Genomic DNA, 12,142 nt, shown 5'->3' with positions numbered 1-12,142 from the left:
AGGAAAAAAGAAAAAACATACAGTATGTATTCTGCCTATCTACCTACTCCTAATTAAAATATCTGGCCTAATTAAGGGATTTGGGCATATTTTCTTTTCGAGTGGCCAATCTCGTCAAGAGGAGGTTGGGAGGACAAATGCTGAGGGCAGCCTTTGAGGATATATTTTTTGTAACGAAGTCCCTCTAACAAATTCACCTATTTCTGTTAAATGCTTAAAAAATAATAATAATCCACTTCCCCCCACACACAGGAAGGAAGAGGGACATCAATAAACCGACTAAGCCTCATTGTATAGTTGACCTAAAGAGTAAGGCAGCAAATTACCAGCTGAGTTTTAGGTTAAATCCCCAGGGGTTGTCAACAACAACCACGTACATCTTGCCACAGCTGCTGCTCTTTTGTTATTAATCAAGTATACTAAGAGGTTTCCATTTACCGGGAGGTTACTATCCAACTCCATCTTATTTTTTGCTAAACACCACAACAGAAGTTTACTCAGGATATGACTGCCAGGGATCAGTACTGTTAAGACATTTGGGCTGACCACGAAAGCAGCATTAAGCTCAAAGCTTCAGCAAAAATTATGAGGCTTTGTGCTGAGAGTAGCACTGTCTACTAAACTCAAAGGCTGTACAGTATATCTTTATTTCCACCTCAAATGTATGTGCCAAGGCCTGTTGAATGAAAATCACTATTCAGCAAATACACTTTCCATGGACCACAAACTTTACACAAACCAAAGGTTTTATTATTGAGTAAAATTCATTTCCGCTTATCAATAACAACAAGGCTATAAATCCTTTTAAAGCTGAGTGAAAGAGGAAAGTGAATGAAAAAGGGTTGAGCAAGGAGGAGGTAGCAGGTCCCGAGAAATCAATTTTCACACATTAGAACTATTAGCTTATTGAGAGGTGGCTGACAGATTGAGGGTTTGCAGTTAAAAAGAGCTGTACCTGTGAAATAGTCTCTTCATCCAAGTATTGATGAGTGTGTGTGTGTGTGTGTGTGTGTGTGTGTGTGTGTGTGTGTGTGTGTGTGTGTGTGTGTGTGTGTGTGTGTGTGTGTGTGTGTGTGTGTGTGTGTGTGTGTGTGTGTGTGTGTGTGTGTGTGTGTGTGTGTGTGTGTGTGCGTGTGTGCGTGTGTGTCTGTGTGTGTGTCTGTGTGTGTGTGTGCCTGCGCACATGTGTGGGGGGTGGCTAAGTTGAGTAACCCGGTGTTTGGAGAAGCCCTTCCCATACTCTCCCAGACAGAACAGGACCACACCACTGTCAGCATACTCTTCATGGAAACAGCTCCAGCTATACACAACACCATATCAAACTTAGCTAATTCATACTTGGGAAAAACCATCAAGCTCTGATTTGATGAAGGTATTTCAAACTGTTAATAACTTAGCTAATGCTGTAAGTTATAAATAAATGAAAGCCGGGTTACTTCAGATGATTTCCCCTTCTGTGTGCTGTCCAAGCACCTCTCTGTCAGTGGCATCATCTATCACAATACATACCGCCATAAAATCTCAAATATACAGACCTGTGTCAGAGCTATCCTTTACAAAAGGGCTGAGGAATATGTTCAAAGGGATCAGAGCAAAGGGAGCTAGATGCATAATGTAGCCTATTCATTCTTTTCTTTTTCCTAATTGACCTTTCACTACTTTCATTATCTGGATTCATGTTCAATTCTGCAAGGGTGCTAGAACTGCGGGACTTTTATTCACAGAGTCTGGCAGTCCTTTGCTAATCTTGAAGAGTAGCTTTTCGCTGCACAGAAATGCCAATACAGTATATCTGAAGTGTTGTTGAGTGTGTTACTTTTACAATGTACCCAGTCCTAGGAGGACAGCTATCCATCTCAACAGGCAGGACAGCGAGACAGAAACTCAGATATCCCAAGATGGCTCAGGACAGTCTAATAGGAGTCTGGTAGGAGTCCAGTAGGAGTCTAGTAGGAGTCTAATAGGAGTCTAATAGGAGTCTAGTAGGAGTCTAATAGGAGTCTAATAGGAATCTAGTAGGAGTCTAATAGGAGTCTAGTAGGAGTCTAGTAGGAGTCTAATAGGAGTCTAATAGGAGGCTCATTGAGTCCCAGAACTATGATAAAATGTTAATCTCATGTGTCAAATAATTTCCACCTGTGTATCAGGGGAACCAACAGGATCCTAAATCAGCTCAGAATTTCAAACTACACACTCAAATTAATAAACATAAACAAATAACCAGAAGGGGGACTCAAGCCCAATAGGGGTTGGCCTTGATGTTTATAGGACCTATTGATCCCAGAGAAACAGTGAAAAATGACCCGTTAGAATAGGGTGCCATTTGGGACACATGAGTGTACCAGACCTGGTAGTCTTTGGGGGGCATAGTGCACACAGCAGTGTGAGAGCTGTGTTCCTGTAGAGCCACCATTCTCCACTCTCCCTTCACGCCACTCAGATGTCACATTAATCATGCTGATCGCCAGCTGCCTCTAGTGTAGTCTGACGTCCCAGGCGGCATCACAAATGGCACCCTATTCCATGACAGAGTGCACTACTTTTGACCAGAACCCTATGGGCCCTAGTGTACTACACAGGGGATAGGGTGCCATTTGGGAAATATCCCCAGTCTATCTGTGCCAGTGGACCACAGGGAATGGTGACAGGCAGCCATGCTAAAAGTTCCCTTTCTAGCACTTTGTTGAAACATCATGTTTCACTTTATTTAGTTACCGTATAATTTAGTGAGAACAGCTTTATAGCTTTTGATGTTGATTCTGTCAAAGACAGATAATACTGGTATCTACTGTTCTCCGTGACGGAAGGGAAGATGAGGTGATGATTTGTGAATGATAAAGAGGAAAGACAGTCCCTTGTGTGAGGTAAAAGGACATTGTCTGGATCATGGATATAGTATTAGAACATACTGAAATATCTCCATGATGTGGCTTGTTCCCTATTTTCCCCCATTCCCAGGCCAGATATTCTGCTGACCAGTAAGGTGGTCATCAGACCCTTATATAACCACTACCTTCACATTAGTTTTCATAGTCTGCTCCATCACCCTGCCACTTGGCTGCTGCTGTGTGTTTGATGCCCAATCTACTCCAGGGCATCCTCCCAAATGGCATCCTATTCACTACATAATGCACTACTTCTAACCGCTGCCCGGCTCTGGTCAAAGTAGTGGGGTATAGAGGGAATAGTGTGCTATTTGGGACGTAACTCAGGATTTCTCCTTTAGCACCTCTGCTCCTCTGTTTAACTACATTCCTTGTACCTGCAAAGTCCAAATGTGTTCAGTCACACTGACCTGCTACCATTAGACCATTCATCAGTGTTCAACTGCCGAAACATCAGAGGTGTTAGGGAGACAGCATGGCCATGGCGGTTTGGAAAGCTTCCAATGACCCTGGCCCTAGCTGTGAGTTGGGATTCCATGGCTAGGCTAGAAGAAATGGCTATATGAGTGCTGCAGAGAGACATGGATCAGAGTTGTTTATAATATGTTCCTAGGCAAATAATATGGCAAGATGGTTGACTTACATTGTATAGAATGCAATTATTAATCTGTAGACCTTCAGTGCGAGCGTAGACTGTGGTACTATTTTCTCAGACTTTTAGCGTGCTGTGGTTTGTCACCTCGTAACCAACACACTCCTCTGGCCATCTCACTCTACCTTATGACTAAGACATAAGCTGAATTTAAAGTAACTTTGGTGCATAAAAGAAAAGGGACAATGCCTGCCAACATAACACCTTTACTTCCTGTTTTTTTGGACTGAGATAAGGATGCTCTTCAAGCTCTCAGTGCCCAAGTGGTCAGGGAACCTACAGTGGAGGGTGGTACATTGAACCCTGGCGACGAAAAGTTGATTGGCACGGCATGACCCAGGGGTGTACAACATGTGTAGTGTGTACACTGTTTCCACTATAGGGTGATACCAGTGCCGTCTTCGTTGATGACAGTTAGAGTTAGGTGACCGCAACAACACTGAAATCTACTGCTGGCAAGCTCCCCCAAGGTCCCTCAACAAGTGTTGTCCCAGAGTCCGGACCCCTTATGTCCTTCATGTCCTAACAGGGGCATAATGTAGAAGTTTTGCAGGGAGAGGATGTCACTGGGCAGTGACCCAATAGAAATCTGCGGTTAGTCCCTTGTGACAGGTTTCACACGCAGCTTGTGGCCAAGCCCACAAATAACAGCCAGGCATCTTGTTTGCTCTCATTCTCCGGCTTGTTTCAGATTACTCAGTGGGCCTTTTTGAAGTTGGCTGATGGACAGGCAGGGTTTTCCCTTTCCTCTCCTGACAAAAAAAGATTGGGTCATCGTCAGTGCCAGTGTAACCCCAGAATACGACGCATATTTAGTTCAGGATTTGATCAGAGACACATAGAGAAACCTATACACAAAGGTTCCATGTTGAGGTATCATCTAATTTCACAGCGAGGGTTGTCATAGCGATCCCTTGTTTTTTGGTCACTGGGTCAGCTCTGCAACACTGTAGTGTATACAGTGACTGCCTTGCTTGAATTGTATTAGAAGATGAAAGCAACCTATAGCATAGTAGTACTGAGGCCTTGTAACAATTCACACAGATCCGGTTCTCAACAATCGCAGAAAGGAAATTAACATCGCCAGCTTTGGTGAAAGCAAACCAATGACACTGGAGGTTGAACGCCTGTCTGAGACTTTGTTGTCCCGAACCTGCTGCTCTCACTCAGTAAGAGGTTTCACTAGTACGTTCCTAGCCTGCCATGGACCATTGAGCAATAAAAAGCTCTGTAACTAAATCCAGAGACTAATCCATCCTGGACAATCACTGGCAGACCTTCTACACTACATGACCAAAAGTATGTGGACACCTGCTCGTCAAACATCTCATTCCAAAATCATGGGCATTAATATGGAGTTGGTCCCACCTTTCCTGCTATAACAGCCTCCACTCTTCTGAGAAGGCTTTCCACTAGACGTTGGAACATTTTTGAGGGGACTTGCTTTCATTCAGCCTCAAGAGCATTCGTGAGGTCGGGAACTGATGTTGGATGATTAGGCCTGGCTCGCAGTAGGCATTCCAATTCATCCCAATTCAGGTGTTTGATGGGGTTGAGGTCAGGGCCCTGTGCAGGCCAGTCAAGTTTTTCCACACCGATCTCAACAAAACATTTCTGTACGGACCTCGCTTTGTGCATGGAGGCATTGTCATGCTGAAACAGGACAGGGCCTTCACCAAATTGCTGCCACAAAGTTGAACGCACAGAATTGTCTAGAATGTCATTGTATGCTGTAGCATTAAGATTTCCCTTCATTGGAACTAAAGGGCCTAGTCCGAACCAAGAAAAACAGCCCTAGACCATTATTGCTCGTCCAGCAAACTTTACAGCTGGCACTATGCATTCGGGCAGGTAGCGTTCTCCTGGTATCCGCCAAACCCAGATTCGCCCGTCAGACTGCCAAATGGTGAAGCGAGATTCATCATTTCAAAGAACGTGTTTCCACTGCTCCATAGTCCATAGGTGGTAAGCTTTACACCACTCCAGCCGACGCATGGCATTGTGTATGGTGATCTTAGGCTTGTTTGTGGCTGCTCGGCCATGGAAACCCATTTTATGAAGCTCTCGACGAACAGTTATTGTGCTGACGTTGCTTCCAGAGGCAGTTTGGAGCTTGGTAATGAATGTTGCATTGAAGTCCATTTTTACGCACTCTGCTACTACAGCACTCGGCGGTCCCATTCTGTGAGCTTGTGTGGCCTACCACTTCGCGGCTGAGCCGTTGTTGCTCCTAGACGTTTCCACTTCACAATAATAGCACTTACAGTTGACCGGGACAGCTCTAGCAGGGCATCCTATGACTGTGCCAGGTTGAAAGTCACGATCTCTTCAGTAAGGCCATTCTATTACCAATGTTTGTCTATGGAGATTGCATGGCGGTGTGCTCAATTTTATACACCTGTCAGCAATGGGTGTGGCTGAAATAGTTGAATCCAATAATTTGAAGGGGTGTCCAAATACATTTGTATATAAGGTGTATATATACTATATATATATATATATATAGTAGCTGTGCAGAGCAAAGGCCCTGACTGTAGACTGTACCCATGCAGCCCCGTTCTCATGTCACGAGGCTGTCACAGTGTGGGTCCAGGAAGCCATGGGGCACAGGAATGGTGTGGGAAGACTGAAGCAAGTGAATGTGTTTTAATAGGCATACCAGTGTTTAGGATGGCCAATGGCATTTCCTTGATGATGCAGCAGTTGAAGGTGGTATTGGCCTATAAAATAAAACATTTGAGTATGTAATATGGACTGAAGATGGACTATTGAAACACTTCAGATAGAGTGACAAGAGAGGAGGTAGACAGAGTGATTGACTTTGAAAGTGTTGTCTGGGGGTCAGACATATCTGTTGAAATGATCACTGTCTGAATGTATGATTTGAGAGATTAATAAACATAGCCTACTTGATGACAAGACTGTATTTGAATTATAGCCAGAGGCATTTACTTTAATTGTCAATTCTAATTATTTAAAATGAGCCTATAGTGGATAATAGTTGTCAAATATAAACTTGAAATATCTTTATGATTCTAATAATTAAAAAAGTAAGTTGTGCTTACAGTTAATGGATTAGCCTAAAGACCTTACACGTTTAATAACTAGACATTCTCCAGCCTTTTAGCTGGTAGTTTGGATAACCACACTTATGTATGATAAATGTGTAAGTCCACTATTTTGTGTTCATTCATTGTGAAGGGAAACATGGGCTACTGTCTACTACAGTATGTTTGCATACCACACTGAATCTCTTCAATCACTGACTTTCTTGGGTGTAGCCTATGTTCTTTTTAAATGTCAGCAAGGCAATATAAATAGGACAATATTAAGTCTACCCCGCCAAATGATTGATGAGAAGTGGAATTCAGCATCAGACGCACGTGGACAGCTCCTAGTTGCAATGGTGCGCACTAATCCTTCATTGCTCACGAACACTCGTGACTATATGGCTCGACGTTTCTTGCAAAGTTTTATTTTGATCACCCGTGAAGTGGCAGAGACCGAACTGCATATGAACCCAACACCCCATGTTACAATACTGCTTACTGAACCGCTCTACCCACCTGATCCGTGAAACCACACCCATAATGGAATATACAAGGTCCAAAGTGTCAAAGAGCCAATCAACTCCGGCTCGGACTTCGTAACGTATTCGCACAGTTCGGGAAGGAAGAACATGAGCTAAGTGCACGCTACATCTTTGATGGGATAGGCTATTGCCCCTATTCTGGGTTTGTTTTTCTCCTAGTAGCCTAATATAATGCTAAGAATAGAAGACAATTCATTGGAATGAGATGGAGATGCACTTATCGAATGCAACCGGTAACATTTGTTCGGATTTAACACAAACTAGCCTAATCGAAATTTGAAATAGGTGGCATATGGGTAGGCCTACTTTTGTCTTCTGAAAAGGGTAAGCTACATTATAATTACGATGAAATGGCAACGAAATACCAGCTTGAAATACACTTGAGAAAATGTGACAGTTTGACTGAATATAGCTTATTCCAAATATCAAAACGTGTGCATTTAAGAAATTATTGAAGACATCGGGTGTCCTACCTTGACATGAAGAGGATTCACTTTTGAATGAGAGATCCACTTGTACCAGGAAATATGGCATTCCAACCGTTTTTACCAAACACTGCTTCGGATTTCACCCTCGACGCAATGCTGGCCCGACAATCTCCGTTTTTTCCTGCTATTGCGTTAACTTCCCACGGGTCTCTTCACATGCCTGTTGCGCAAAGGCATCGCATGCTGGATCCGGTCAATGCTGAAACGATCCTCCGCAAAGCCTCGCTGGAACAGCATAATGCAACCCAGTCTGCCAAGCTCAGTCCTCCTAAAACGCTGGAGACGGAAGCCACGGAGGATGATCCAAAAGTTCACTTGGAGGCAAGGCACCTTTGGACACAATTCCACAAATCCGGCACTGAAATGGTCATAACAAAATCAGGAAGGTAAATGTTCTAAAATATCATCAATAACCATAGCCTATAAAGTTATTCGTTTTTTTCAGCCTATATTCTATACGTGTGTGATTTAGAATCGATGTGTTTAACCTTTTCTCCAGGCGCATGTTTCCACCGTTCAAAGCAAGATGTACTGGCTTGAACCAAAGGGCAAAATATATTTTGCTCGTGGACATTGTTGCGGCCGACGACTTCAGGTACAAGTTTCACAACTCCCGTTGGATGGTGTCAGGAAAGGCAGATCCTGAAATGCCAAAGAGGATGTACATACACCCAGACAGTCCCGCTTCTGGCGAGCAATGGATGTCAAAAGTGGTCAATTTTCACAAATTAAAATTGACAAACAACATCTCGGACAAGCATGGGTTTGTAAGTTCCAAAAATACTAGCGTTTTGTGTTAATAATGTAGTCTATTTACAGTGCAGTTTAACTAATCTAATGTATTGTTATATTGAAATATAACTGAAAGACATTTTTTTCTTAAACTAAAGTTCGAGTTGATGACTAGGCCTAGTTTATTATTTAAAATGTATGTTGTCTCCAATTACAGACGATTCTTAACTCAATGCACAAATACCAGCCCAGGTTTCACGTTGTGAGGGCCAATGATATCCTCAAACTACCTTATAGCACGTTCAGGACCTATGTCTTTTCTGAGACAGAATTCATTGCTGTAACTGCATATCAAAACGATAAGGTAGGCACTCATTAATTTCATAAAGCAAATTTCAGAATATCAATGTATTTTTCGTATTGATAACACTCTGGAAAATATATACATGTATTACATGCCTACATTACATGCCTATTATGCATAAAGAGTTTGTAAAGAGTTTATAGATGGTGATGAACAATTATTGCAGTTATATAGACTTCAATCCAGGTCTAAATTCATTACTGACATATAGGCCGAGCTATACACTATAGCATATTATGCCCAAGGCTCAATATTTGTCAAGTAATGAAATGTTGATGTTTGTGTTTTCAAATATTTTGTTGTAATATGCAATATATTTACACAACGTGTATTAACTGCTTATAAACCCTTTACACATTTCTTGTGGACAAAGATGATGTTGGAATCGTTTGAAGGATAGGCCAACTCCTGGTTTATCACTAGCCTATAGCCTATGAGACTATTATTAATAGTGTTCAAATGTCATTACTGGTCTAATGTTTAGAAACATTACAGTCCTTAACAGTAATTTCTATTTTCAGATCACACAACTGAAAATTGATAACAATCCTTTCGCCAAAGGATTCCGTGACACTGGCAATGGTAGAAGAGAAAAAAAGTGAGACAAAAAACGAGAAATGTAAATACTTCTAGAAACTCTTAATTGTCAATAGGCCTACTAAAATGTTCCTTTTTTTAATTAGGAAACAATTGGGGATAAATATACAAAAATTCAGTGAAACCTCTGGTGACTCTTTGGATGAGGCTCCACTGAAAAGCGCAGGAAATGCAACGTCAATCGGTGAGTTTGTATGATAACGAATTGAATACATTTGTACCTTTCGTACCATAATATATTGTAATGGTAAAATGTTTAGCCTCAACTTGTTTTCAGTTTACAAACAACATTGTATTTAACCAATCATGTTAGAGGGCTGCCAAAGTGACAACGAAAGCGGTCAAGAAAGCAAACTTTGGAATAATGTTGGACAAGACTTGCGAAAAACCTCAACCACCACAGAGGAACTGACACCTGAGCCAAATGTCACTACATTCCACGACAAAGCGGACAGGGCTTCAACGGACTCACTTAGGACCGAAACAGACTCAGAGAATCCAAAAGAGGACCATATAAACTCCATAACTGGTGGTATGACACGTTGCTTTGGAGCAGAGGATCCGAGGGCAACAGAACACGTCCAGCCTTTAACCGTGGAAACGGACCAAAGTGCTCACATCACAGGCCTAGGACGCAGCAGTCTTTCACACTGCTATTCTTATCCACCGGATTGGACAAGATATATTCTCAACCCCTTGGGTGTCGCTCACCGTCTCCTACACAATGCCCAAGTCAACATGCAGGGAGAAACTTTATCCGGTGTAGCAGCAACAGCAATGGGGCACATGCTGATGGCTGTGTCATCTGGCGGAGTGTGCTCCATGGGCACGGCTGGTATCCCAGTATCTTCTGTACAAAGAGTGTCAGGAACGTCAGGATTACCCTTGAACTTTCAGCAGCATGCTATGGCATCGCAGGTATGCCTACCATCTATTAATTCAGCAACACTACTCAACAGGCGGCTTTTACGCTTATGACGTTGTAAATTAATTAGGCTAATTTAAGTAATGAAAAAAAGTAATGCAAATAACAGCAAACTTTGCAGCCCTAACCGCTCTGTCTTTGTTTCCCATATAGGGCCTCACGGTTTCTCCTTTTGGTGCTATTTTCCCCTATCCCTACTCCCATTTGGACGCAATGGCTGCTCTCTCCACCACAGCATCAACCCCAGTGCATCGCCGCTCAGTAATCCCAGTGCATCGCCGCTCAGTGCGTCCTCCTACCCGGTTCAGGCCATACTTAATTTCCAATAGAGTAGGCCTACCAGACAACTTTTCGACGCCCCCGACATCTATTCGCCTTATGACGGATAGAGACGTGAATTGTCACACTATTGCAAATCGTCCGATTGCTGCTCCATTGCACTGTATGCCTATGTCAGAGGTAAACAGCGTTTCCTCGCTACAGAGTTCTGGTGCGTCAGCGGCAAAACGTGTATCCAGCAAGGATTGCATGGATCAGCTTCAATGTATACAACAGTTGGTCAGAGGTATTGACTCCTATCAAGACAGAGACTCATATTCCTAGGTCATAAATCTAACAAACTGATTACAATTTAGATTTTTTTTTCATAGCCTGATGAATGAAGATTGAGATGTTTGCTATCATACCAAACGGCATTTTAACATTTCTAATGCGGAATGTATGCATAATAGATAACATTGTTTGCGTCTGTGAATTATGGTTGCGCTTGTGTGTTGATGATACTGTAATTTGTTCACTAATGGCACTGACGTTTATTTGCAATAAATCCCCAATGTTTTTATATATCACTTAGCCATGCAACGAACCGCTATAAACCACTGTATTTTACAACCAAAGCACGTGTGTAGTTCAAATAACTTTTATTTCGGGATCTTGACAAAATAGTTAATAAGGACGTTTTGAAAATTCGTTTTAAATAACCAATCTATGGAGGAATGTTTTTGATGACTTGTTTGTTAAACATTGAAAAGTCAATGGCGTTGATTCGGTCAGTTAATCAATATCATTCGCAGTTTCAGTAAGACAACATAACCATTTCATGTCGTGGTGTGTGTTTTGTCCTCTTTAAAAAAAAACTTTATTTTATCTTTAATCCCAGCGCCTTTTGGTAGGCGTCATTGTAAATACGAATTTGTTCTTATTAACTGACTTGACTAGATAAATAAAGGATCAAATAAAATAAAAATGTAACTATTTTTATTTGCTGTAATTATGTGCATGCGTTGTAGATCAACATAAATTGTCACAATATTTTTTGCCTATCATTTATTACAACCCATTATATGCCTACAAAGCTCTTTGTTATAACATGTTTGTTCATTTGAAAACTGCTCTTGAATGCGTGATATCAACGCAACAAAATAATGTTAAACGAAATAAAAGTATACTGTTTTAATGATTGAGGAGGTTCTTGAATGGATGCTCATGTCTGTGCATTTTATGTTTGAAAAGTTTCAGTTGATTTAAAACGGAAAAAGTTCTAAATTAATTTCCTACCTCCCTACTGTGTGCGTTTTTAACATTTGCAGCCTAAAAGTATATAAAATACATTATTAGGCTAACCTACGATTACGGTAATCGTTTACTATCATAGCGCTTATAACTACTACTTTGCAAATATATATATATATATATAAATGTAAATGGTCCCGTAAGTTTCATATGATGATCTATATGAACAAATGATTACAAAACATATATTATAAACACACGTTATTGTTCTTTATTGCATAAGCTTATATACTTAACAAATATATACTTCCCTTTTTAGCCCCTTAGATGTTGTTCTGGGATGGGCCTACAGGACACAGTATTCATATTCAACGATCATGCTTGAATACAAATAT

General features: G+C 41.4%; 1 protein-coding gene across 1 annotated transcript; it reads left to right on the top strand.

Moving 5' to 3' along the window:
- The first annotated feature begins 7,214 nt into the window (after positions 1-7,214).
- Positions 7,215-11,621, top strand: tbx3b (T-box transcription factor 3b). The gene is made up of 7 exons (XM_035787467.2): positions 7,215-8,003; positions 8,117-8,384; positions 8,567-8,713; positions 9,235-9,311; positions 9,397-9,494; positions 9,624-10,228; positions 10,389-11,621. The coding sequence occupies exons 1-7, from the start codon at positions 7,630-7,632 to the stop codon at positions 10,836-10,838; spliced, it is 2,019 nt and encodes a 672-aa protein (XP_035643360.1). The 5' UTR covers positions 7,215-7,629; the 3' UTR covers positions 10,839-11,621.
- The last annotated feature ends 521 nt before the right edge of the window (positions 11,622-12,142 follow it).

Source organism: Oncorhynchus keta, chromosome 14, assembly GCF_023373465.1.
Source record: "Oncorhynchus keta strain PuntledgeMale-10-30-2019 chromosome 14, Oket_V2, whole genome shotgun sequence".
NCBI classification, from domain to species: domain Eukaryota; kingdom Metazoa; phylum Chordata; class Actinopteri; order Salmoniformes; family Salmonidae; genus Oncorhynchus; species Oncorhynchus keta.
Note: the sequence above shows the minus strand (reverse complement) of the source record. Positions and strands in the feature narration are given on the sequence as shown.